This window comes from Zootoca vivipara, chromosome 15, assembly GCF_963506605.1.
Source record: "Zootoca vivipara chromosome 15, rZooViv1.1, whole genome shotgun sequence".
In the NCBI taxonomy this organism is placed as follows: Eukaryota; Metazoa; Chordata; class Lepidosauria; order Squamata; family Lacertidae; genus Zootoca; species Zootoca vivipara.
The window spans coordinates 30,499,816-30,522,674 of NC_083290.1; the positions used below are offsets into that span (position 1 = coordinate 30,499,816).

The 22,859-nt window shown below is 49.1% G+C and overlaps 1 protein-coding gene across 1 annotated transcript in view; it reads left to right on the plus strand.

The window, feature by feature from the left end:
- DSCAML1 (DS cell adhesion molecule like 1) overlaps window positions 1-22,859 on the plus strand; it is a 160,541-nt gene that overhangs the window by 99,884 nt on the left and 37,798 nt on the right. The window contains exons 4-11 of the mRNA XM_060268502.1: window positions 5,967-6,113; window positions 7,882-8,160; window positions 9,671-9,946; window positions 11,234-11,530; window positions 13,936-14,208; window positions 17,678-17,956; window positions 21,576-21,695; window positions 22,040-22,216. Of these exons, the coding sequence (XP_060124485.1) occupies window positions 5,967-6,113; window positions 7,882-8,160; window positions 9,671-9,946; window positions 11,234-11,530; window positions 13,936-14,208; window positions 17,678-17,956; window positions 21,576-21,695; window positions 22,040-22,216 (1,848 nt within the window). The remainder of the gene's footprint in view (window positions 1-5,966; window positions 6,114-7,881; window positions 8,161-9,670; window positions 9,947-11,233; window positions 11,531-13,935; window positions 14,209-17,677; window positions 17,957-21,575; window positions 21,696-22,039; window positions 22,217-22,859) is intronic.

Here is a 22,859-nt window from a genome sequence, read left to right on the forward strand (position 1 = left end):
GGAGCTTGACTACCTGTGTATATGCCTGCTTCCCTGGAGTTCCTGAGAGTTGGCACCCATTAGCTGTTCCCTCCCCTCTCTCCCTCCCTCTCTCTGGCTTTTCAAAGCAAGAGGCAGCCTTTATTCTGACACAGGTGTCACCTCAGGCAGGCAAAGCAGCAGAAACATTCAACAATCTGCTTGCTAAATAACATTAACTCAAAGAGGGAGGGAGGGTCTGGTGGAAATCTGCAGATTTTCCTTTGTTTCTCATCTCCCTTGCCAGGGAACTCTTCTGTGAAATCATGCCTGTATTTGAGGGTTCTTCCTGTATAGGGCCTGCCTTATTGGATTCCACAGCCAGTTCTGTGGCATTTTGGAAGATCCCCCCCTTGTCTTTAGGCTCAGCTTGGCCTGGATAGTGGACTTTGGACACTCACATGCCTTTTGCTCTTGGCAAGATTTTGTTTTATTTGTTCGTGTTATTTCCTTGGTTGAATGAAAAGTCCTAGGTGTTTTGAGACTTCAGATGTGTTGGAGGTGTCCACTCTTGCACACTGTTGGCTTCTCAGTAGTTTTTTTGGGATGGCACTGAGGGAACCCGGAGGCCTGTCAGGATTGCAAAGGGGAAGGTGCAGGAGAGGAGCAGGGAGCAGCAGCAAAGCACTTCAGAGCCCCAGTATGTGTGGTTGAGGACCCCGTAGCACCCTTGAGACTAACCTGGGTTATTCTAATGGAAGATTTTGTGGGCAAGAGTCCACTTCATCATCAAATGCATGGCGTGTCATCCTAAGTTGGCAGGAGGTGTCTGTATACACACACATATAATTGCAGAGGAAAACAGGAAATAAACAATGCAGTTGGGTGCCGTGGATGCAGAAAGCGCAGCCTGTGACGATTCAGTCTAAATTTAAATGTATGCAAAATAAACAGTGACCATTTACAACAGCAGTATTTGGAAATAATACAGCCATCTTCATGTTCTAGGGAACATCAGCCCCCCCCCTTCCCTGCACCATCAGGGGCTGACTGCCAGTTTTGTCTATGGAGCGCCTCCCCCTCTCCCCTCCCCCTCCTCCCCGGGGATCCCAAGCAGCACCCAAGAGGCAGCAGCACCTTCATGGTTTGCTGTCCCTGCACATGCTTGGTTGTGTGGTGGGGGTGGGAGGGACCAGGCTTTATTTCAATTCCCTCTGATTATTACATCCTGTGTTCAGCCCTTTCCTCCTCCTCCTCCTCCTCTTCCCTTTTTTCTTCATGCCCGTTTTCATCTCCCTCTCTCAGAAAATCCATTTAAATGCAATTCCATTCTTCAAACCTCTCCTTCATGCATGTCTAATGAATGTCAGGGAAATGCTATTACAATGCAGCCGAGTAGGATCCAATCTTGCAGAGTGTCTACAAGTCATTTGGAGAAAACCCTGGGAGCGCTCCCAGTTTTATTACGGCGTAATTAGAAATAAAATCTCATTGCAATAGTTGAATGAGAGATGGGTGTTAATCCTTTAACGGGGGAAGATAGAGCTGTACTTAGAGAAGAGATTAAGGGCAGGAGGAAAGAGAGCCGGCCAGGCGAGGAGGCACCACCACAGAGAAGGGAAAGCCCAGGGGTGGGGGTGGCGCTGTGGCGGCAGTGGAGGAGGGGAATGCATCTTTTCCTTCTGAATTGTGGCTCCGTGTTTCACCTCACCTCGCGGGGGGGGGGGGGGGGAGCTGAAGCTGCGCTTTGGCTGGATGGAGCTTGCTTTGCCCCTCCACACAGCCATCTTACGGGGCAGACCCTTTCTCCTCATATCATGTGCATTTTTAAATAATCGCCTCTTGGAGACAAAACTGAGGCTGTGAAGCACAGAACCAAAATGATGCATGCTATTTACTTTCATGTATTTATTTATTTATTATTATTTTTAAAAAACGTAATCATGCTTAACTGCTGTCTCTGGTTTTTTTTAAATGGGCGGGTATGGTTTTATTGGTTCACTTGATGGCTTTTTAAAAAAATGTATGTAAGTGGACGGGGGACATTCTGTATTATGGGGCAAATTAAAATAAAATAAAATAAAAGGTTTTAAAAAGATCCCTGCAGCTGGATCAGACCAAAGGTTCGCCTGATCCCACATCCTGTTTCCTGGCACTGGGCAATCAAATGCTCCTGTCCTGTGTTGAAGGCAATAGGCCTCTCCTGCTTACTCCTGATCTCCAGCAGTGACTTTCGGAGCCTGGAGGCAAAATAGAGCAGAGGTTCTTAACGTTTTTTTGGGTCTCAGACCCCTTTGAGAATATGACGAAAGACCTCTTCCCCGACACAAGGCACATAAACACACACCAGGTTTTGCATACAATTAATTTTATTGCATTGGGGGGGGGGGAATTGTGCCTAGATTATGGACCCCCCCCCCGAAGCCCATCCATGGGCCACAGATTAAGAACCCTGTTATAGAGCCATCAAGAGCCCTACCATAGATTTGTCTAATCCTCTTCTAAAGCCATCTGAGTTGGGTGGTTAGCATTGGGGGCCCTTGTAACCTCCTGCCCTCTCTTCGTTCTCTCTTCCCTCCACCCCCCAATCAGTTTATCTCAACAAGACCTGGAGGCTCTATAAACAGTGCCGTGTTTATCCTCGGTGACGGGATATGCAGAAGCTCCTCTGGAGGCTAATTCATAAACGGCGGCGGCTTTGTATCGATCCCCCCACCCCGCAAGCCATTGAAGCCGTGCTGTGTGTAAGGAAACCTGGCCCTGGAGGATGAGGGGGAACTTACCTCATTAGTCTTACGAACTATAAAACATGCTTCCTCTGGCTGCCACGGAGGCTGCGACTCGGATGCCATTGTTTTTATAAATCTATATTGGAGAGCACAGTAACTGGCAACCCTCATCGATCCTCATCTCTCCCCTCCTCCCCAATTGGAAGTGGTTGTTCTATCCAGGAAGGGCTCAGCCCTTTTGGGGTTTCCAACTCTTTCTCTCTTTGAGGGGTGGCTGTGTGCTGCGCCTGTCTAGCTCCAGCACCTGTCCACACTCGGTCTGGGGTCACAACCCAGGGTGGTTGCCCAGTGTGGGAGGCTGAAGGCCAGTCGGTGGTGGAGCATGTTTTTTTTTTAGTTACTTGTTTGAGAAATTGCGCTCCTGCTCTTCTCCTGTAAGAGCATGCAAGCTGGATTACAGATATAATTAAAAACAAAACCACAGGTCTCTAACCACAATCAGATTACAGGATACATAAGGCAACAATGCTGAGAGTAAAGATGATAAAAGCTACTGGTTTTCTAAAAGCAGCTGCTTTATGCTGAGTCATGCTATTGCCCCATCTAGCTCAGTATTGTCTGCACTGACTGGTAGTGGCTCTCCAGGCAGGGGACATTCCCAGCAGTACCTTTAGATGTCACCGGGGCTTGAACCTGGAACTTTCTGCATGCCAGACTGCTGAGAGAGATAGATAGATAGATAGATAGAGAGAGAGAGAGAGAGAGAGAGAGAGAGAGAGAGAGAGAGAGATCCCCACCGTGCCACCTGCCTACATAGGTGTAGCCAGGATTTATTTTTTTGGGGGGGGGCAGGGGCTTTATGTTGGGGAGCAGAACCGAGTTATTTGCAACCAGTTGGTCAGTTACTTAAGTATTTTTATTTGGGGGGGACAGCCGCCCCCCTCTGCACCCCACCAACTACATCCATGCCTGCCTAACTTCTGAAGGAAGGCATCCAGAAAATGACCGGCAGGTTTCTATGGGGGAAAGTAGTCCTTTCCATGAGGCCCTGCAGGTCATGAGGTACAAGCACCAGAGGGGCAGGGAGAGCCACACAGCAGGGAAACTGATTCCTACACCCATTTTACAAATGGGGAAACTGAGGCACAGCGTGCAGCCGTTGGAAAGGAATAACGGCAAGTGAACTAGCTCCTTGTCAGATTTATTTATTATTTATGATTTTATTCAACAAAATGCATGTATTTCTTAGTAGAACAAAATAATATGATTGCATTTTATCTCTTGAGGGTAGCAGAGTAAGCCAGCCAGCCAGCCAGCCAGCCAGCCAGCCAGCCGCCAGCCAGCCTTTAATGCAGTCTTCTAGGGGTGGTAGGCTAAGGGGGGTTATGGGACAACCTTGTTTCCCCAGATTCAAGGGTGTCTGATCAGCAAAAGGTTTTCATTTTCCCTCTCTCCTCTCCCTCACCCCTTTTGGTAGAGGGAGTTTGGACTGATGTTCCTTTTGTAGCAGTGATACTCGGCTGCCAATCCTTTCAGTTCCTTCTCCCATCACTCTAGAGTAGGTCTCTGCTTGAGTCCTGTTGAGCATGGAGCACTGAGCTACCTGGTGCTGCCAAAGATCTCTCTTGGGTCTTCTCCCTTGAGCTGCTTTTGCTTGCAAAACCCTTCGTGCCTAGAAGAGAGACCTGGTGCTGCTGAAAAAGCACCATCAATTAAATGTGCACAAAAAAATGGGAAGGGGGGGGAGAGAAGCAGCAATTTGCAAAGCAGCAGTTGCTCATTGCCATAGCAACTACATCCCTCACCTCCACCCTTTCCTTAAAATTCCAGGGCAGCCAAGCTCCCGTGCCCATTGGTTGATAAGAGGTTCTGGGCCGGCTTGTCTGCAGTGTGTGCTGCTGGAGTGTCCCTCCCAACCACAATATCTGCCTCCCCTTTGCAATATCTATTGCCAAGACAAAACAAGGCATGCAGACCCACTCTTTCCTGCTACTCGCATGATTTGCTCCTGGCATGATTTGCTCCTCTGGTTTAAACTCTTGAGGCTGCCTAAGTATTTGGGGAGTTCCAAATGTGTTGCTTGTAGGCTAGACCAAGATGCAGCAGGGCATGTGTGAATGGGAGGAGATCTCCCTTCCTGGTCTCATTTCTCTCCACACTCTTCTCTACAGGCTGTTTCTAGCACTTCATTTCCTCCTTGTATGCCAGAGCTGGGTCCTGTACCAGTTTTGTGCTTGGGACCAGTCTCAGTCTCTGAGTGACAGATGGGCTCAAAGCAGATGAGGACCACTGGGGTGGCTGCATCTCTTGCCTGCACATGATTATGCGAGAGCCCTGCCTTCTGGCAGTGCTGGGGACTAGATAGTATCTGGCCGGGTCAGCCATGGAGCTGCTGCTGCTGCCTGCAAGCCACAGATGAGCCTGCCTTTGTTTGCCTTCTTTACGCTCCCTCAGGGTCTATTTGTTTTCACAGGCTCCTCAGTAATTTGAGCAAATTATTAACACAGCAGGATGGATTTCCTTTTAATTGTAATGTGGTTGTTTCAGCGGAGGGCTGGGGTAGTGTGCAGGAGATGTCAGCAAACTTTAGGTTGCTGCTTCCTCTGTTCAGGCTCGTTCTTTGTGCATGATCTGGGGCTCCAAGACCAGAAATGGCTCTCCTGAATGGTCTCCAGTTGCCATTCATAGAAGGAGGGTGGAAATCAAAATGACACTGAAGCTGCTGTCATAAGAGGAGAGGGTGGGTGGGTGGGTGGTGAAGCAAACCCTACAGCTGGTATCTCACCAATGGCAAAACAGTCCATTGGATGGGAGAGAAGGAGCGAGGGGTATATATGTGAATGTGTGTGTGTGTGTGCGCACACACACACACACACACACACACACACACAGTAGTTCTTGCTGTCCTCTTTGTGTATCTAGCAAAGGAGGATCCTGCCACCATAAATTTGTTAATCGTTTATTAGTATAAAAGTGGTTGGTAAAAAAATTCCAGCCTGGCAAGGATGTGCTGTTGTGATATAAGCAGATCTCTAGCCAGCAAGAAAGGAAAATGTGGGTACCTCCTCCTGGCAGTTGCCTGGCCTCCAAGCAAGAGCTCTGCTTTCTTGCCTTCAGACCACTCTGTGGAAGTTCCGGACCTGCCTAGCTTAGCAGTACTGTGCTTTCTCCCTGTTTTTCTTCCCTGCTCGTAGCCAGGAAGAGGGGGGTTTGGTTTCTCAGGACATGAGCAAGAACACTAATGTGTTTTCATTCATTTTCTCTATTTATCTCTTTCAGAAAATAGGTTTTTCATTACTTTCTATGGTGGGTTGTACATATCAGATGTCCAGAAGGAAGATGCCTTGTCCACCTATAGGTGTATCACCAAGCACAAGTACAGTGGCGAGACGCGGCAGAGCAATGGAGCCCGACTGTCCGTCTCAGGTATGTTTTGCTGGGCTGTTTCCCAGGACGCTTATGCTGGATCTGAACCTTTGTGTCCTCCCAAAAGAAGAGGGGCATGTGTGATCGGGGCACATTGGGTGGCTTAGGATTGCTCTTGGGATTTGATGGACCTTATCCTGTTTGTTGAAACAGCTGGTTGTCCGTGCTTGGGATTTCCAGAAGGCTGCACTGTAAGGCTCACAGCTTCTCCTGTCAAGGCTGCTCCGCTTCTTAATTCCCTTGCTCAGGTAAAAATGAGAGCCCATGATATAATAAAGAGGAGGCATTGGATTTGTGGAATGTGTAGCACAGCACTGGCTGCCCCAGCGTCCAGTGCCCTTATGGCTCTCAGAACCACTTACCAGTGCCCTCATGGCTCTCAGAAGCACTCTGTTGTGAACATGAGCAGCATTAAGCAAGTCTGATTGTAGGACAGCCCCAGACCAAACTCTGATGCTTCCTGACCATTCCACTGTCTTTGGCATAGAACTCCCTCCCTCTACCCAATTAGGCGAGAATTGCTTCTAGAAGCCTTAATCTAACCTTGAGTTTCCTTAGTCTAACATAAAATTCAGGGATGTAAATTCAGGCACCTAAAAGAAAATGCCACAACAATGGGCATAGCCAGGATTTTTTTTGGGGGGGGAGGCTTTTGTTAGGGGGGGCAGAACCTCAGATTTGTATTGATTTAGGGGGAGCAGCTGCCCCTCTGTCCCCCCCCGGCTACGCCCATGGCCATAACAACATGCCTGGGTAAAATTCCCTTAGTGTTCCTTAGTTTCTGAAAAGAAACCCTAAAAGGCTCTCCTTCAGCTGAGCAGGCAGGCAGGCCTTTGCCCAAATGAAGGCTAGAGGAAGCCTGGGAGAAAAGGAGCCTTGAGTGTTTTGTGTGTATATGTCAGGCATCCCCAAACTTCGGCCCTCCAGATGTTTTGGACTACAATTCCCATCTTCCCCGACCACTGGTCCTGTTAGCTAGGGATCATGGGAGTTGTAGGCCAAAACATCTGGAGGGCTGCAGTTTGGGGATGCCTGGTATATGTGGTTGCATTTTCCTAGGGTTTTGGAAGAGCTAGGCATTTGGCAGTGGGCATCCAGGCCCTTGGAGGGGCCCCCCACCCTGCCCCAGACAAGGAACAGTGCCCTCCCCAGAGCTTGACCTCTTCCTAAGCAGCTCCTCCCCTGTGTGTGGCCCTTAGTTACCTTCTTCTCCTCCCTTCTCCATACCTGGAGCAATTTGAGATGTTTCTTACTGCACCACCCCCCAAACTAAAACCCCACAAGCTGTATTTCATGTGTGAGCTTTGGTCATTCCTCTTCTGCTCTCGATGGTAGCCTGATTAGTAGCTTGTGGATTTCAGAATGTACTGTATTGCAAAAGCTGTTAATGTCACACCAGTTGGGTGAGGGACTCTAAGTTGTGTGTCCATTTGTCACCAGCTCCTACAGAAGGTAGGAGCCCTCCTCTCTCCCTTATTTGGAATAATTTCCCAGTATTAGGTTTCCTTCCCCTTTGTTTTCCCAGTGAGAAAACTCAAAAGATCTGGAGTTCTGTCTGGAGCACCACAGTTCAGAAAAGATACAAACTTGCAAATGGATGCAAATCCATTGAGGAGAGAGGAAAAGACGATTAAGGGGAGGGGAGACTAAGTACTTAAAAGGATTTGAGATTTCCAAGCTTGTATAATGTGCTCCATTCACAGAATTTCAAGGCTTGAGTGCTTGATGGTGAAAGTTCTCCCCCCCCCCTTTTTCTTTTTGCTCTCAGACCCTGCAGAATCCATCCCGACCATCCTAGACGGCTTCCAGTCCCGGGAAGCAAAGGCAGGTCAGCTGGTGGAACTTCCATGCATAGCCTCTGGCTACCCTAACCCAGCCATCCGATGGATCAAGGGTGGTCGGCCACTGCCTGCTGACAGTCGATGGACCAAACGTGTCACTGGGCTGACGATCAGTGACCTGCGAGTAGAGGACAGCGGGACATACATCTGTGAAGTCACAAATACCTTTGGGTCTGCTGAGGTCACCGGGACCCTCACAGTGATAGGTAGGTAGAGGAAGAGCCAGATCTTCAGGCTTCCCGTTGAGGCATCAGGTTGTTGGCCCCTGTGAGAACAGAGTGCGGGATGAGATGTGCCCCCCTCTGGGGTGACCTACCTTCAGAGATATTCTTATGTACTCCTGTCTGAACAATGACACACCTTATATTTCATAAGATGGGAAGCATGTGGGAGCTGCGTTCATGTAGTGCAGCTTCACTCTGCTCCAGGGTACAAGGCCAATGGTGTGGTGCCTCCTCTTGCAGGTATTGCCAAGCTGGCAGGAGGCAGCCCTGGCCCAGGAAAGAAGGTTGCAGGCATCATCCATGGGATCTGAGTGCACGGAAGCTCCTTGCATGGATAAGAGTGACACAGCCCAGCACTGGGTTCTGGAGCCCAGTGCCTCGTTCCTTCCTATTCAAAGCCTGGATGGTGGGAAGTTGTTCCCAGCAAACATTTGCTGCCACCCTCAGATTTCCTACTATACTTATCTTGGGGGTGAGGGAAGGACTGGTCCTGCCTTGTGCTGGGCTGCTTTTCTTTGTGCTTCCCCTTTCTCCCTCCCTCTGTATGCTGCTCTGGGCTGTGGCAGCCAGCGTTTTGCCCAGAAGATGGGTTCTTTTTACTCTCTCTTTTTTTTGCAAGAGAGGTTGCCATGTTCTTGAGCAAATGGAGTGGAGGCAGGCAACCCTCTGAAGACCCACTCCCTCCCCTAGATTGGCTCCATGCCTGAGGAAATGGAAGGGCCAGAGTTGAGGTGCAGCATGGTGATGTGCCGTGCAAGGAAGTGGTGTTTGCTCCAAGCAGGTCTGTCACACCTTGTATGTCAGCCCTGGTGTGACAGCTCCTTCATTCTCTAAGTTGACAACTCCTTCATAGCCTGGGAGGGAAACTGATACACCAAGAAGAAACTGCTGGCAGGAGGCGGGGCAGGGGGAGTACTCTGTGCACCTGCCTTATTACTCAGTGACATTTCTCTGCAGATGGGTGTGTGTGTGTGTGAGAGAGAGGAGCCTCTGTTTCTCAAGGGCACCCTCAACTTGCCATCTCCTTGCCTGCACTCCCCAATGGAGGGCCTTGGCTACTTGGGGGGGGGGGGAAATGAAGGCCACTCTGCCTTTCTATTGCTCAGGCAAATGGATGATAGGAAGAAGAAACTGTGGCTGGATTTGGGTCAGAGGCAGGCATTGGGATTTCAAGGGGGAATTGCAATGTATCTTTCTCTGTGTATTTCCCATATGGGCTCCGAGCGGCATCTGCTCCCCTCCCCCTAGCCCTGCAGCAAGGCAGCCCAGTCCCATGCACCGCGCCCAGTGATCCCTAGCACCAAGCAATAAACGACTGGTACTTGCCTTGAGGGCTGACATCTTTTCAATCCTACCCTGTGTTGGCGTCTCTGTGAGCCTTGCATTGTGGTAAATGTTGGAGGGGTGGTGCTGTGGGCCATTAGTGGGATGGCCGCTTACTCTGCATGGTGCCAGCTAGCTGCTCTGAGCATGGACCCTGCTTTTCCTGCAGACCCTCTGCACGTCACCCTCACACCAAAGAAGCTGAAGACCGGCATCGGGAGCACCGTCATCCTCTCGTGCACGCTCTTGGGCTCGCCAGAATATACTCTCCGCTGGTATCGCAACACAGAGCTGGTGGCACCAGATGACTTCATCTCCATCCGGGGAATCAACAATGAAACGCTGCTCATCACAGCTGCCCAGAAGAGCCATTCAGGAGTCTATCAATGCTTTGCCAGCAGGAAGGCTCAAACTGCTCAGGACTTTGCCATCATTGTGCTGGAGGGTGAGTTCGGCTCCTTGGTGGTTTCAGTATCCTTGACATACTGGTGTGTGTGTGTGAGAGAGAGAGAGAGGGAAGGAGAGTGGGGCAAGCGGGCAAGGAGATTCTCTCCTGGCAGGTTGGCTGCCTGATTCCATGTTTTGCTGTGGATGAACATAATAAAGTAGCTCCTAGGTAGGAAGTTAAACTCCAACATCTTCAAGTTAACTGTCTTAGAAGTATTTAAGTCTCTTTCCTCCTCAGATTTCTATTTAGATATATTGATTTAACCATGCTAATTTTATATCCCCCTGAAATTCTCTAAGGGTTTATAAGTATTTTGGGGGGGGGCATGATAGGGGTGCGTAACACTACAGAAGGTGTGTAGAGAGTGGGCATAGAGGAAGTTTTCTTTAGCTGCCACAAGGTCCAGCCAGTGAAGTGGAATGTCCAGAGATTCAGGGAAGAATCAAAAGGGAGGACTTATTCAAACAGCAGGAGCATATAGGTAAACTTTGGCATTCACTGTCATGAGGTGTGGTGGGGGCCACAGGCTTAGATGATTATAAAGGGGGCTGTTGGCCATGGAAGAAACTTGGAGGTCTGTCACTTGCTACTAGTCCTCAAGGTGATAGGCACCCTCTTTCAGAGGTTGTGTTTGATGGTGATCGACCTGGAACAACAGTGAGAGAGGTCTATTGCATTCAAACTCTTCTTGCAGGCTTCCTGATGACCACTGGACTAGGTGGTCCCCCTTAGGTACAATCCAGCAGTACAGCTGCTTGTATGTTCTTATAGCTATGGAGTGGTAGAAGAAGGCAGCCAATTGGCAAGCAGGGCCTGTGCATTTCTGCAGCTGGCAGGTGATGTATAGGACGTCGCTCCAGGAATCCTATAGCACACTTAGGAACATAGGAATATGTCCCATCTAACCCAGTATTGTCTACACTACACTGACTTGTCAGTGTTTCTCCAGGGTTTCAGGTATGGGTCTCCCCCAGCCCTACCTTGAGATTCTGCCAGGGCTTAAATGGGGGACCTTCTGCATGCAAAGCAGTAGCTCTAGCACTGAACTGTAATGCTTCCCCTCTTCTCCTAACTTGAGGCTCAAATGTAGGGAGGGGAAGAGAGGGAGAATTCCCCGAGAAGGTATATCCACTGCAAAATGTGGAGGCTGGAGCTTCCCCACAGGCCTGGCTAGGAGGTTCTTTCATGTTGCTGAAGATATGTGGGTGGGAGGGGAAATGGGTGCTCAGACTTGCCCTCACCCCTTCATCTAAACTCCCTCCCCCTGTTGTGGGCCTCTCTTAGATGGGACCCCCCGGATCATCTCATCCTTCAGTGAAAAGGTGGTGAACCCAGGTGAACAGTTCTCCTTGATGTGCGCTGCCAAGGGGGCCCCTCCACCCACTGTCACATGGGCACTGGATGACGAGCCCATTCAGAGGGACAGCAGCCACCGCACCAACCAGTACACCATGTCAGATGGCACTACCGTCAGCCACATGAACGTGACAAGCCCGCAGATCAAGGATGGAGGGGTGTACCGTTGTGCCGCGCGGAACTCGGTGGGCAGCGCCGAATACCAAGCGCGAATAAACGTAAGAGGTGCCTGTCTACTTTTAAATATCAGAATAGGTTCTTCTTGCATTGGGTTTTGGTTCTGGTTTGGTAGAATGTCCCCTTTGTTCTTTGTGGCTCCCCACCCCCACCCACCACCCCTTTTATTTTCTCTGCAGTGTTGTTTCACAACAAGACAATCCAGCAGTTTACAGAGTAAAGTGCTGCTAGAGGATGGTGGAACTCCTGGCCACCAGGACAGTTTTGCAAGGATCCCAGCATATATATTGGTGATTTTATATTTTGACATGTTACAAGTGATGGAAGCTCCAGGAAGGCAAAGGGATCTAGAGAGATGGCAGGGAAAGCCCTAGATAGCTTAGGACAGGCTTCCTCAACCTAGGCCCTCCAGATGTTTTGAGACTACAATTCCCATCATTCCTGACCACTGGTCCTGCTAGCTAGGGATCATGGGAGCTGTAGACCAAAAACATCTGGAGGACTGAGGTTGAGGAAGCCTAGCTTAGGACCAGATTACACAAAATGTTGCTGCCTCTGGAAAACATTTACCCAAACCTTAACAGCTTCTTTGGAGGCCCTGATCCTGACCAAATGAAATGGAGCAGGTGACTACCAAGGAAAAGGCCTTTTTCACCTCTGATATGGATTAGCCTCCCCAGAGAGGCTTGCCTGGCACCTTCTCCATGGTCTTTTCAGTGTCAGATGAAGACCTTTTTATTCATCAAGTATGTTTTAAATCCAAGCTTTAAGTTGCTTTCTGCTACCTCTGTTGTAAGGAAGGTTTTTTTTGGCTGACTTTTATTATTGATTTTAACTATTATTAATAGTTTATTTAATATTACTTTGAAGGCAGCTAGGGAATATTTATTGATTGACAGCTATATAAATTAAGCAAAGTATCCTAAAGACATATTTAAAGGCTCTGTAAGCACAGTGGCAGATTTCTTGGTCGTTAAAGAACTCAACAGACTCTCATAATAATAAAAAAAGAACTAATCAAAACCCAACTTTTCCTAACCAAGGCATTGCCTTGAGGTCAGATCCTGGCAGCCTCCACTGTGGGTTCTCCATATTCTACATAGAACTCAAGGTCACTGTTGGAAGATACAGTGGGTGGAAAGGGCAAGTTATACCCTTTCCAACAACAAGTAGGTTTCTATATGCTGGGAAAATAGGAGATCACTGTAAGAGAACATGTCCATATCATGCTGTGCATCCTGTTCTGTGGGCACTTGAGTCTCACAAGGGAAGCTGGTTGCAACTGATGAAGTCAAGTCATAATATGCCAGGAGAAACCAAGTCACGAAAAGGAGTCCAGGCTTGGGATACAAGGGCAGATCAAGGCAGGAAAAGTCCACTTAAAAGCTTTCCTGTGCAGAGGGCAGAGAAAAAGACCTCCATTAGCTTCAGTTGCACCCTGCTGGATGAAGGTCTCTCCTACTGAAATAGCGGTGGGAAGATATCCCACCAGCGAACTAAACCCTTGTGCTTGCTGAGAAGACGTGTAGTGTGGGTGGCTCCACCTCCCTAAAGTTGCTCCCCTATGAAGAAAGGTTGCAGCTTTCAGGACTTTTTAGTTTAGAGAAAAGGTGAGCAAGAAGTAACATGATAGAAGCTTATGCAATTATGCATGCCATGGACAAAGTGGATAAAGTTTGTATCCCTCTCTCTTAATGCTAGTACTCATGATTCATCAAGAGAATCTGAATGTTGGAAGATTCAGGGCAGATACAAAAAAGAGAGAGTACTTCTTCACGTAATGCCTACTTAAACTATAGTACTTGCTTCCTCAACAGGCAGTGATGGCCACCAATTTGGATGGCTTTGAAAGAGGATTAGACAATTTCATGGAAGTTAGCTCCATCTCCACGATCTGCCTCCACAGTCAAATACAATATGCTTCTAAATACCAGTTGCCAGACACGGCAGGAGGGGAGAGTTCTCTTGGGCTCAGGTTCTGCTTGCAGGTTTCCTACAGGCATCTGGTTGACCACTTTGAGGACAGGATGCTGGACCAGATGGGCCCTTGGCCTGATCCAGTGGCAGGCTTTTCTTATGTCCTTATGCAGTCTTAACTTCTGTAAGCCTGAAGCTATTGCTGTGGACTCACCCTCTGAGTCTGAGGATGGTGAAAGGGCCAAGTCCTTTGGCCGAAGGGGCTCTCAAGATGGAACTGAACATTGCAAGGTATTAGGGTTGGGGATGTGGCACTGTGTGGGTATTTTGCCCCATGGACTAGCAGGGCCCTCAAAGGATGTGTACAGGTTTAATGGAAAGTCATTTTGTGATGTTCTCCATGCAGCCACCCAGGCTGCACCTTCTGCCAATTGCTGAGCAACCTTGCCTCCAGTTCTGTCTGCTGCGTGCAAAAGCCTTTTGCCTTTGGAATTCACCTAGCTTGCTCCTTTCCTCCCCCTCCTCCCTCTCTTTAGGCCCCCCCAGCATCCGCGCAATGAAGAACATTACAGCCGTGGCAGGAAGGGACACTTTCATCAACTGCAGGGTGATTGGCTACCCATATTATTCCATCAAATGGTACAAGGACTCACTGCTCCTGCCTGACAACCACCGGCAAGTGGTCTTTGAAAATGGCACTCTCAAGCTTATGGATGTCCAGAAGGGAATGGATGAAGGGGAGTACCTATGCAGTGTCCTCATTCAGCCACAGCTTTCAATCAGCCAGAGTGTCCATGTCACTGTGAAAGGTGAGTGGCTGGAGGCAGGAGCCACAGCAGGGCTGGTGGAGCTCCAGCTCCCACCTAGTGCTGTCCACATCCCTCTAGGTCTAGTCCAAGCAATGGCTCAGCCAGCTCCTGGAAAGTTGGACATGCTGCTGCTACGGTTGTGCCTTCTCTGCTGGTAGGCAGTCACAGCTGAAAGGATGGGATTCAAAACTAGGATCAGGTGGGAGCCTGAAGACTGCAGGACCTTGGCCAAGCCAAGTGGGATTCTCAGGCTCAGATGTTGGCTGTGGGGTGTTGCTCTTTTGAACCAGCTACCAAACCCTTCTCTGGCACTGGAGGGCTTTGAGAGGGAACTGCCTCCTCTCAGATGTAAGCAAGTGAACACAGAGGCTTCTTCCAAGCTTTGCTGTTGGGTGTGTTCTAGGAGCTCAGCTGAATTGGAAACCGCAAACTATACAGCCCTGTTGAAAGGGCCTCACTCTTTAAGAGGGTTGGAGTAGCACTTGGGAGAGCCAGATTCGGTTCCCCCACAGCTGTGAAGCTCCCTGGGTGACTGTGATGGACCAGCCCATGTGTCTCAGGCCAGCGTAGTGATGGAAGAGTTCCATGTTTGCCACGCTGAGCTCCTTGGAAGGCGGGATCAAAATCTGATAATAGATAAATAACAATGCTCAGGGCAATTTGACCGGGCAACCTGGGCACACTAGGCTACACTGTTTATTCTGTTGCCCTCCTTTGCAACCCAGCCTGCTGAAGAGTCGTCCCATCAGTCTCTACCCCAGTAGTCTTTGTGTTTGGCATGCCAGAGGCGTCTGTGTTGACCCATCCTCCCTGTGTGCAGTGTGACCTTGTGGTTCACTTCCTGCCACCAATATCTCCTCTGAGCTGCCCCAGGTTGGTGGAATGGGGGTGGGGATGGAAGGAGCATCTTTGTCTCCCAGGGAAGAGGGGACCCCCCCCTCCTCTGATAAAGGCAAGTGAGCTGGGCAGAGAGGACCATGTGGGGTTTGTGTTCCTGCCCTGCCTACACATTAGTTCGGTTACTGGCCCAGGTGCGCCCCCCTCCCAGGCTGTCGCCAGCCCTGGAGTATCCATTTCCCCTGACAAGCAGCAGAGCAGAATGTACAGTGTAAACATACCAGATTAAAACATCTAACCTTTGCTCAGAGCACCTTTGTTGGTGGTTTTCAGTGTGTAGCTCTTAAAAAAATAATCCTCTCTGTCTTCCAAGCACGCAGAACATCTTAAAAGCTTCTCCAGCCCATCAATTATTCAGCCCCATTCAGGGAGCCATCAGCCCTAATGAATTGCAGTAGTGGAGAATCCCGTCCTTTCCATCCCAGTGACTTGCTGAGATTGAGCTCCATCTCAGGCGCTGCCCTCTTTAAAGGTTCACAAACAGGGTAGCTTGAGCGAAGTGGTCTGCTCTGTGTGGGTGTTGCCTCCCTTTCCCATGTGCTGCTGCCCTGCTCAGTTTATGAAGGGTGCAAAGTGTCCTGGAGACAGGCAAGAGGCTGCATGGGCTGGGGAGGTCACTGGTTGTTGTGAGAACTTGCTGCTGCTGCTGCAGCAGCAGCATGGCTTAGTTCTTACAAGCCCTCTCTTGCTTAGGATGGTGCTTCCACTGGACCCAGAGATGGCTCTGACAGCTCCTTCATCTTGTCTGGATGTGTATGTGTGGGAGGTGGTAGTTGGAGTATTGGGGCTTTCCCTATTCCTTTGTCTTGATGCCAGCAGACCTCAATGCCTGCGCTTGCACACTGGAAAACCAGTCAAGATGTTCACTCCCCCTCTAGTTTTCCTCCAAGGAGCTTAGTTTAGTTTACAAATGATTCTTCAGAGCCTGCCTCCCTTCACTACAGCAACTGAAGCCTCTTTTTTTCAGGGCGAGCTTTGTTTTTCAGCAGGGTGGCACTCACAGTTTTGTTCTCAGAATCTTTAGGGTTTCTTCCCTGGTTGCAGAAGGCAGTTGAGGCGTTGTCTTTTCTCGGACACTTGCTCCTGCCCTTCTTCCCCCATTGTAGGAACCTTTTCAGGCTGATCTTTATAGGATGGTGCTGAGCAGAGGTTTTGCTTGGAAGCCCGGGAGCCCCTTGCTCCGTGTGAACTGCTGCAAGGGTGCAAGACTGTTCTGCAGGGAAGAGGATTTTTGTGGGAGGGGCAAAAGGGCAAAGCACCCCGCTGCCTTCCCCTCTCCCAGATGGGAGAGCAGTGGAGGAAGTCCTTGCCTTTGGAACTAGCAGAGGCAAGGGAGCAACCAGTATTCATTACTGGAGTAACACAGGGATGAAAGGACCTCAGTTGGCAGGGGAGGCAGGACTGGTGAGAAAGCCCACACCCAAAGCTGGGAGGCTAACACAGCAGACGTCTCTGTTTGTTTGGGCCCCTTAAAGATCAAGGGTGATTTACTGGCTGGCAGGGCTGAGTTGTAAATGTGGCATCCGCTGCCAAGGCTGCACTCAGGTCAGGAGCTGATCTTCCTCTCCAATTCACTTGCTTTGCTTCTTGTTCAGGATGTCCCCCCCCCCTTTAAGAGCAGCAAGAGCTGTCATTTGCTACTTCGGGAGATGGCTCACCTCACACCTGCTTTTGCCACCCCAGTCAGTGGGATGGGGATTCTGTCTATTTTTATGAGGTAGGGCTTTAAATCTTTCTTGGTCCAATTGCCATGAGGGCAGTGTCCCCAACTTACTTTGAAGCTTTGGGCAGAACCACCAGTGGTCTCTGCTTGTCAGGAGTTGCATTCCTACTTTGCTTGAGTGACTGCCATCAATGTTTCTTTGAGGGAATCTAGTGTATCTAGTACTATTCCTAGGGGGCTCATGGGGCTCCCAGCTGAGAGCCATTCTGGTCCCTGGAGGAACCAGTTCCAAGTCCTTTTGCAATGGCATTAGTGGGGGTATTAAGGCTGCTGCAGAAGAGAAGGAATTCTCTTCCTGATGGGGTGTGAGGAAAGCCGACTGTTGCTTTGCAGATCTGATCTCTTTGCATGCCTGCTGCTCACCTGGCAAGAGTGTTCAAAGTGCTCCACATTCTTTTATCTTGTTGAACCCCTTTCAAGTGGGTGAGTACTGCAGGCTGAAAGAGAAAAAAGAGTTTGAGAGGAGTGATGAAGAGTTAGTGGAGTACAAGAAACTAAGAGGCCATTCTGTGAACCAGGAGACACCTCCACCAACCCATCCAAATATCTGTCCTGAGCTCACTGGGATGGTGGCCAAAAAGAGGCACTACTCACTACTGCAGCCTTGTCACACCCCCCACATTCCCCACCTTTAAAAAAAACACAGAAAGGAAATACGTCCAGTTGAATTATAAATTCATCCTTTCTTCACATGGGAAGCTGAGGGTAAGGAATTCCTCAGGGCTTTGCAGAGTCTCCTGGGCCTAAGTTCTTTTTCTCCTCGGAGGCTGAGCTGGACGAAATCTCCTTTTTCTGGGCTTCCCAGTCATTTGGGAACAGGTATGATCAATGTGCTCCTCTCATTGGCAGTCCCGCCTCTCATCCAACCCTTCGAATTCCCTCCGGCCTCCATCGGCCAGCTCCTGTACATCCCATGCGTGGTCTCATCGGGTGACATGCCTATCCGCATCACGTGGAGGAAAGACGGGCAGGTGATCCTTTCCGGCTCCGGCGTCACCATCGAGAGCAAGGAGTTCATGAGCTCCCTGCAGATCTCCAGCGTCTCCCTCAAGCACAACGGCAACTACACTTGCATTGCCACCAACGATGCTGCCACCGTCAGCCGTGAACGGCAGCTCATTGTTCGAGGTGAGTAGTTGGTCCCTGGGCTTTGATGTGCTGGGTTTCAGGAGCCACTGGCAGAGTTGCCCAGTGTGGGGTGATCGTCACTCTGATCTCTAAGGTGAGTGGAGAAAATGTCCTGTGGAAAGCTGTGAGGGCCATACAAAGTGCCAGTTGGGGTGGGGAAACTGGCTTCGTGAACTGAGTGGAAGGTGGTGGTTTAAGGCCTCTAGTGAAGGAAAGAAAAGTCCAGTTCTGTGGTGCAGGAGAGGAGCAAAGGTGCATCACGAGGCTTCTCTGCCCACAAAAGTGGACAGAACTACCAGGCAGCTGCAGCACCTGCTCTGTATGGAAGAGCTTCAGCATTTGGGGCTTTGAAGTTTAGGAAAAGGTGACCCAATAGAGCTTTATGGATAGTGGGAGGAGTTTTCCTTCCTTCACTCTGGCCCATCCAGTGAAATCAATTGGAGTAGATGGGGCAGGAGTGGGGGATGAGCACAGGAAGTTGCCCTTGCCTTATTCCAGGCCAGGCTCTTTGTCCATCTAGCTCAGCTTGTTCCACTCTGGCTGGCAGCAGTAGCTCTCCAGGATGGTCTCAGGCAGGGAGGGCAGTCTTCCTCAGCACCTGCTGCTAACGTGAACTTTTTAATTGGGAATAAGTACTTCCTCGCAATTGATCTCTGCAGTTCGCTGCCCCAGAGGTAATGGCCACTAGCCACTCGTTTAGACAGTTTTAAAAGGGGATTAGACAATTCATGGAGGAGAAGGAAGGAAGGCGGGTGGGTCTGTCAGCAGCTGTTAGTCATGATGGCTGCATGGAACCTGCTGGGCCAGAGGCAGCAGCCCCTGAATGCCACTTGCTGGGGGCTGAACTGTGCTTGTGTGTGCACATGTGAGCCTCTGTTTCCTCCAAGTCCTGCTTGAGGGTTTTCTGTCAGTGTCTGGTTGGCCACTGTAGGAAACAGGATATGCTCTCTACATTCTTCTGAGGGCAAAAGACTCCCAAAGGGCACAGAAGCACAAGCCTTGGTGCCCCAGACATGCACTGCCTGCATAAGCCAGGCCATTCCCTGCCACTGCCTGAAGAGCTGGGAGTGTCAATTTATCAAGGGGGGACCATCATAGTCATCTTTTGGTAGCTCCTTAATGAATAACAGATGTCCGAAGCAGAAAGAGAGGGGGGGCATTTAACAGAGGGGGGAAGCTAGGGGAGCCATCTTGCACCCTTGCTTGCACAACTGCTGCACAAGAGCCCTGCAGTTTAGACCATTGGCATCTTAACTATCTGGTAATTGCTGCCATCAGTCCCTGTCAAGTTTACAGCACGCAAACGGGAGAGGAACCTGCTCAAGGGTGTCTGGGATCCTGAGACAACACACTCAATGTTTCCCAGCCAGATCCTGTCAGTTTACTTAGGGAGTAAAGCTAGTAATCAGAGCATGTTCTCTGTCTGTCTCTGCCTGTCTGTCTCTCCGCCTCCACCTTCCCACCCAGCAAGAGACTAGAGCAACCTGTTGTTCTTTAACAACTCCAACCTTACACTCCTGTAGCATTAATCAAATGACACAGGCACATGAGGGATAACCAGAATCCTAGAGGTTGGGAAAACACACTTCAGACCCCAGCAGGCCACCTATATGAGGTTTTATTGAGAACAAAAGGAAAGGAGTAAGACAAGTGGACAAAGCAGAATGGAAATAAAATGTGCTCTTTTAGCTTGAATCTAGTTACTTGCAAAAAGGCTTCTTGTCTCCTCATGCATTACATAATATAGGTGGTCAGTTGCAGGTTTTCTGATGGTCAGTGATGGAAGATGGAATGTGAGGGACAAAAAGCTACATTACACAGTCCATTTTTAAGGTTTGAGCGGTACCTGACTCTTTTCAATCAATCAGAACACATGTCATGTTCATCAGATAAAGGGGATTAACTCCTTTTGAAGATAGGGTTGATGGCTGACTGCCCCGCTGCTAGCAGATATGGATATTGGTGTAAATCATCACCAGGATTTCTCAAACTTTTTGCCAGATGAACTTTTTCTGGGCTTGTAAATTCAGGACCTGGGTTGGAATACCTGCTTGCCTTGCTCAGCAGTAATGGAGAATGGAGGGCAGGAGAACAGATATTTTTCTCCACAGGGTGTATTGCAATTGAAGCCTGGTCACCCAGAGAGAGGCATTCCCCCATTACTATGCAGGGTCAAATGCCAACCAAGTTCAAGGAAAGGGGTAAAATATCCATTCAGAGTGCAAGTGATGCACTCCCGACTAGCAAGCAGGGTGATTGGTGTATGTGAACTCTGAATGGGGGATTTATGCCAGACCCAAGAAAGAACCCCAAATCTTCAGTAGTATTAAGCTAACTCACATTTAACCAATTTGCTAGCCAGAATATTGTGAGGCCTATGTCAAGTGCTTGGCTGAAATCAAGATAAATTATGTACACGACGTTCCTACCATCCACTAAGCTAGTAACCCTGTCAAAAACAGGTTAGAGTAGCTTGACAAACCATGCTGGCTTTTCTGTACTTCATTTTTAAAAGCAAGCCACCTACAGCTTGCTAGAGAAATAAATATGTCAAATTATTAGAACTCTTTTTAAAAAAAATATATTTATTAAGGTTTTCAAACAATTAAAAAAACATTTTAAAAATACAAAAAAACAAAAAAAACATACAAAACAGAAAAAAATGACAATACAAAAAGTACAAAAAATATAAAAACAAAAATTCAAACGTTATAACCCTTATTACTAATCTATTGACTTCCTCATTCCTCCTCCTTCTGCGATTCTTTACGTACCTTCAGTAGTAAACTCTAAATCTTACATTCTTCTAGTTATTACTTAATATTACCTTTTTCTATATCTTTTACATCTTAACCTTTTATATTCTCTCCAAATCTTTCTTCTTAATTAATTTGTCATCAATTTCTAACAATACTTATTTTACACCATAATATTATCTACAACCTCTGTTTATCTCCCTCACTTCCACTAATTCTAAAATTATTAGAACTCTGGTATGTTAGAAGGCAACAACAGCATTAGTCCCAATTCACCCAGCAATATTGTTATTCTCTAGTAACATTCTGAGCCAAGAAGAAGCTTCAGGTTGGCCACTGTGAGAGCAGAGCATTCAACTAGATTGGCTCCTCTCGGACCAGTCGAGCTGCAGCCAGGCTCTTCTGATGTTCTTACCTATCCTGCTTTGGAAACTCTGGTTCTACCCTCCCATATCCAAGCACATGACAACAGTTTTGTGGTGACTCTGTGGCTTATTCCTCCACACTTCTGTAGAGGTGCCTCTCTCTGCACACATGCACACATATATGTGCAAACTAAAGAGGAGAGTGGAGAATTGTGTGATGTCTTCTTCACAATAACTTGCTAACCTCTTAGATGCTTTTGGATTCTTCTGGTGTTTTTCAAAATTGAAAGCTTAAGGTCACCCAGGCGTTCAGTTCTGCAAAAGCAGAAAAGGCCTTGCCCAAGAGGTGGTGGTTACATCTTGTCTTTCAGACCAGTTAGGAGCTTTGAGGGCATGGGACTAGGGTGTGTGTGCATGTGGAATGGAAAGACATGTCAGCAATGGGCGGTGAGCTTGCTGTTCCTGGTGGTACTTATCTTTTGCACTCCTTCTCCACAGTCCCCCCTCGCTTTGTTGTCCAGCCCAACAATCAAGATGGAATCTATGGCAAAGCAGGGGTGTTGAACTGCTCTGTTGATGGATACCCCCCTCCCAAAGTCATGTGGAAACATGCTAAAGGTACGTTGCTGGGTATTTCCTTTCAATATTGCCCCCAACCACCCATGCAATCTTCCTTCAGGTTTGTTAATGGGAAGCCTGTACTGGTGGGGATTGAAACCATCCTTGCAACACATCTTCTATAGGGGTTGCCTTCAGTAGGGGGCATGTTCAGGTGTAGCAGCTGCTGCGTGCAAGGGACAGAGGGGTGTTCAACTCTGCCAGTGTTGGACGTGTTTAACGGGCAGTGACAGATTGTGCAGGCTCTGCTAGGCACAGCACAAAGGATCTCCAGAGGACCCCATGGCATCTTTGGGTCAGCCAAAAGCACTTACAGCATCTCTCACCCTTCTCTTTCCTCCCAGGCAGTGGGAACCCCCAGCAATACCACCCGGTCCCCCTCACTGGCCGTATCCAGATCCTGCCCAACAGCTCACTGCTCATTCGGCATGTTTTAGAAGAGGACATCGGGTATTACCTGTGCCAGGCCAGCAATGGAGTCGGTACAGACATCAGCAAGTCCATGTTCCTTACGGTGAAAAGTGAGTATGCCGGCCAGGCCTGTTCACCTGTCAGGGGTCTAAGTACAAATAGATGCAGGTCTCCCACAGGCCTTCTGCTGTAGCATCCCCGTGTGTCTGTCTGTCTTTCTTTTCCCCTTTCCCTATTCTTCCCTACACTCATGAGTAAACCCCACATTCTGCCTGGCCTTGGGCAGGACAATCTGAGAGCTCCTTCTCCCTCTGTGGAAAATGGGTGCCGCTATGGAAAATGGGCTCCCGCTATGGAAAATGGGTGCCAATACTCTACCTTGGTGCCCATCAAGGGGTGAGGGCTGCTTCTGCCCCTGAGATGCTGTGGAGGCGTCTGATTAATGTAGGGCTCTGGAACTCCATCCCTGGCCTGAGGGTGACTGCACTGTCTGGCAGTCCGGACTTGTTGAACCCAGGAAGCTCCTTGTGCCCAGCCCTGTCCTTCCCACTGGCTCTTTGCTAGGTTTACCTGCTTCCCTCCACGTGAACCCTGCACTGCTTCCTCTGCCAACGTGCTCCGTCTGCTGGCAGCTGCCTCAGCCTCTCTGGCTGCGAGCCAAGGGCTTGTCGCGGTGGGCCCCGTGTGTCTTGGCAGATTGGCGGCCTCTATATCCTCTGATTGCCGCCTGTGTTTGCACTGTGAGCTCCTTTA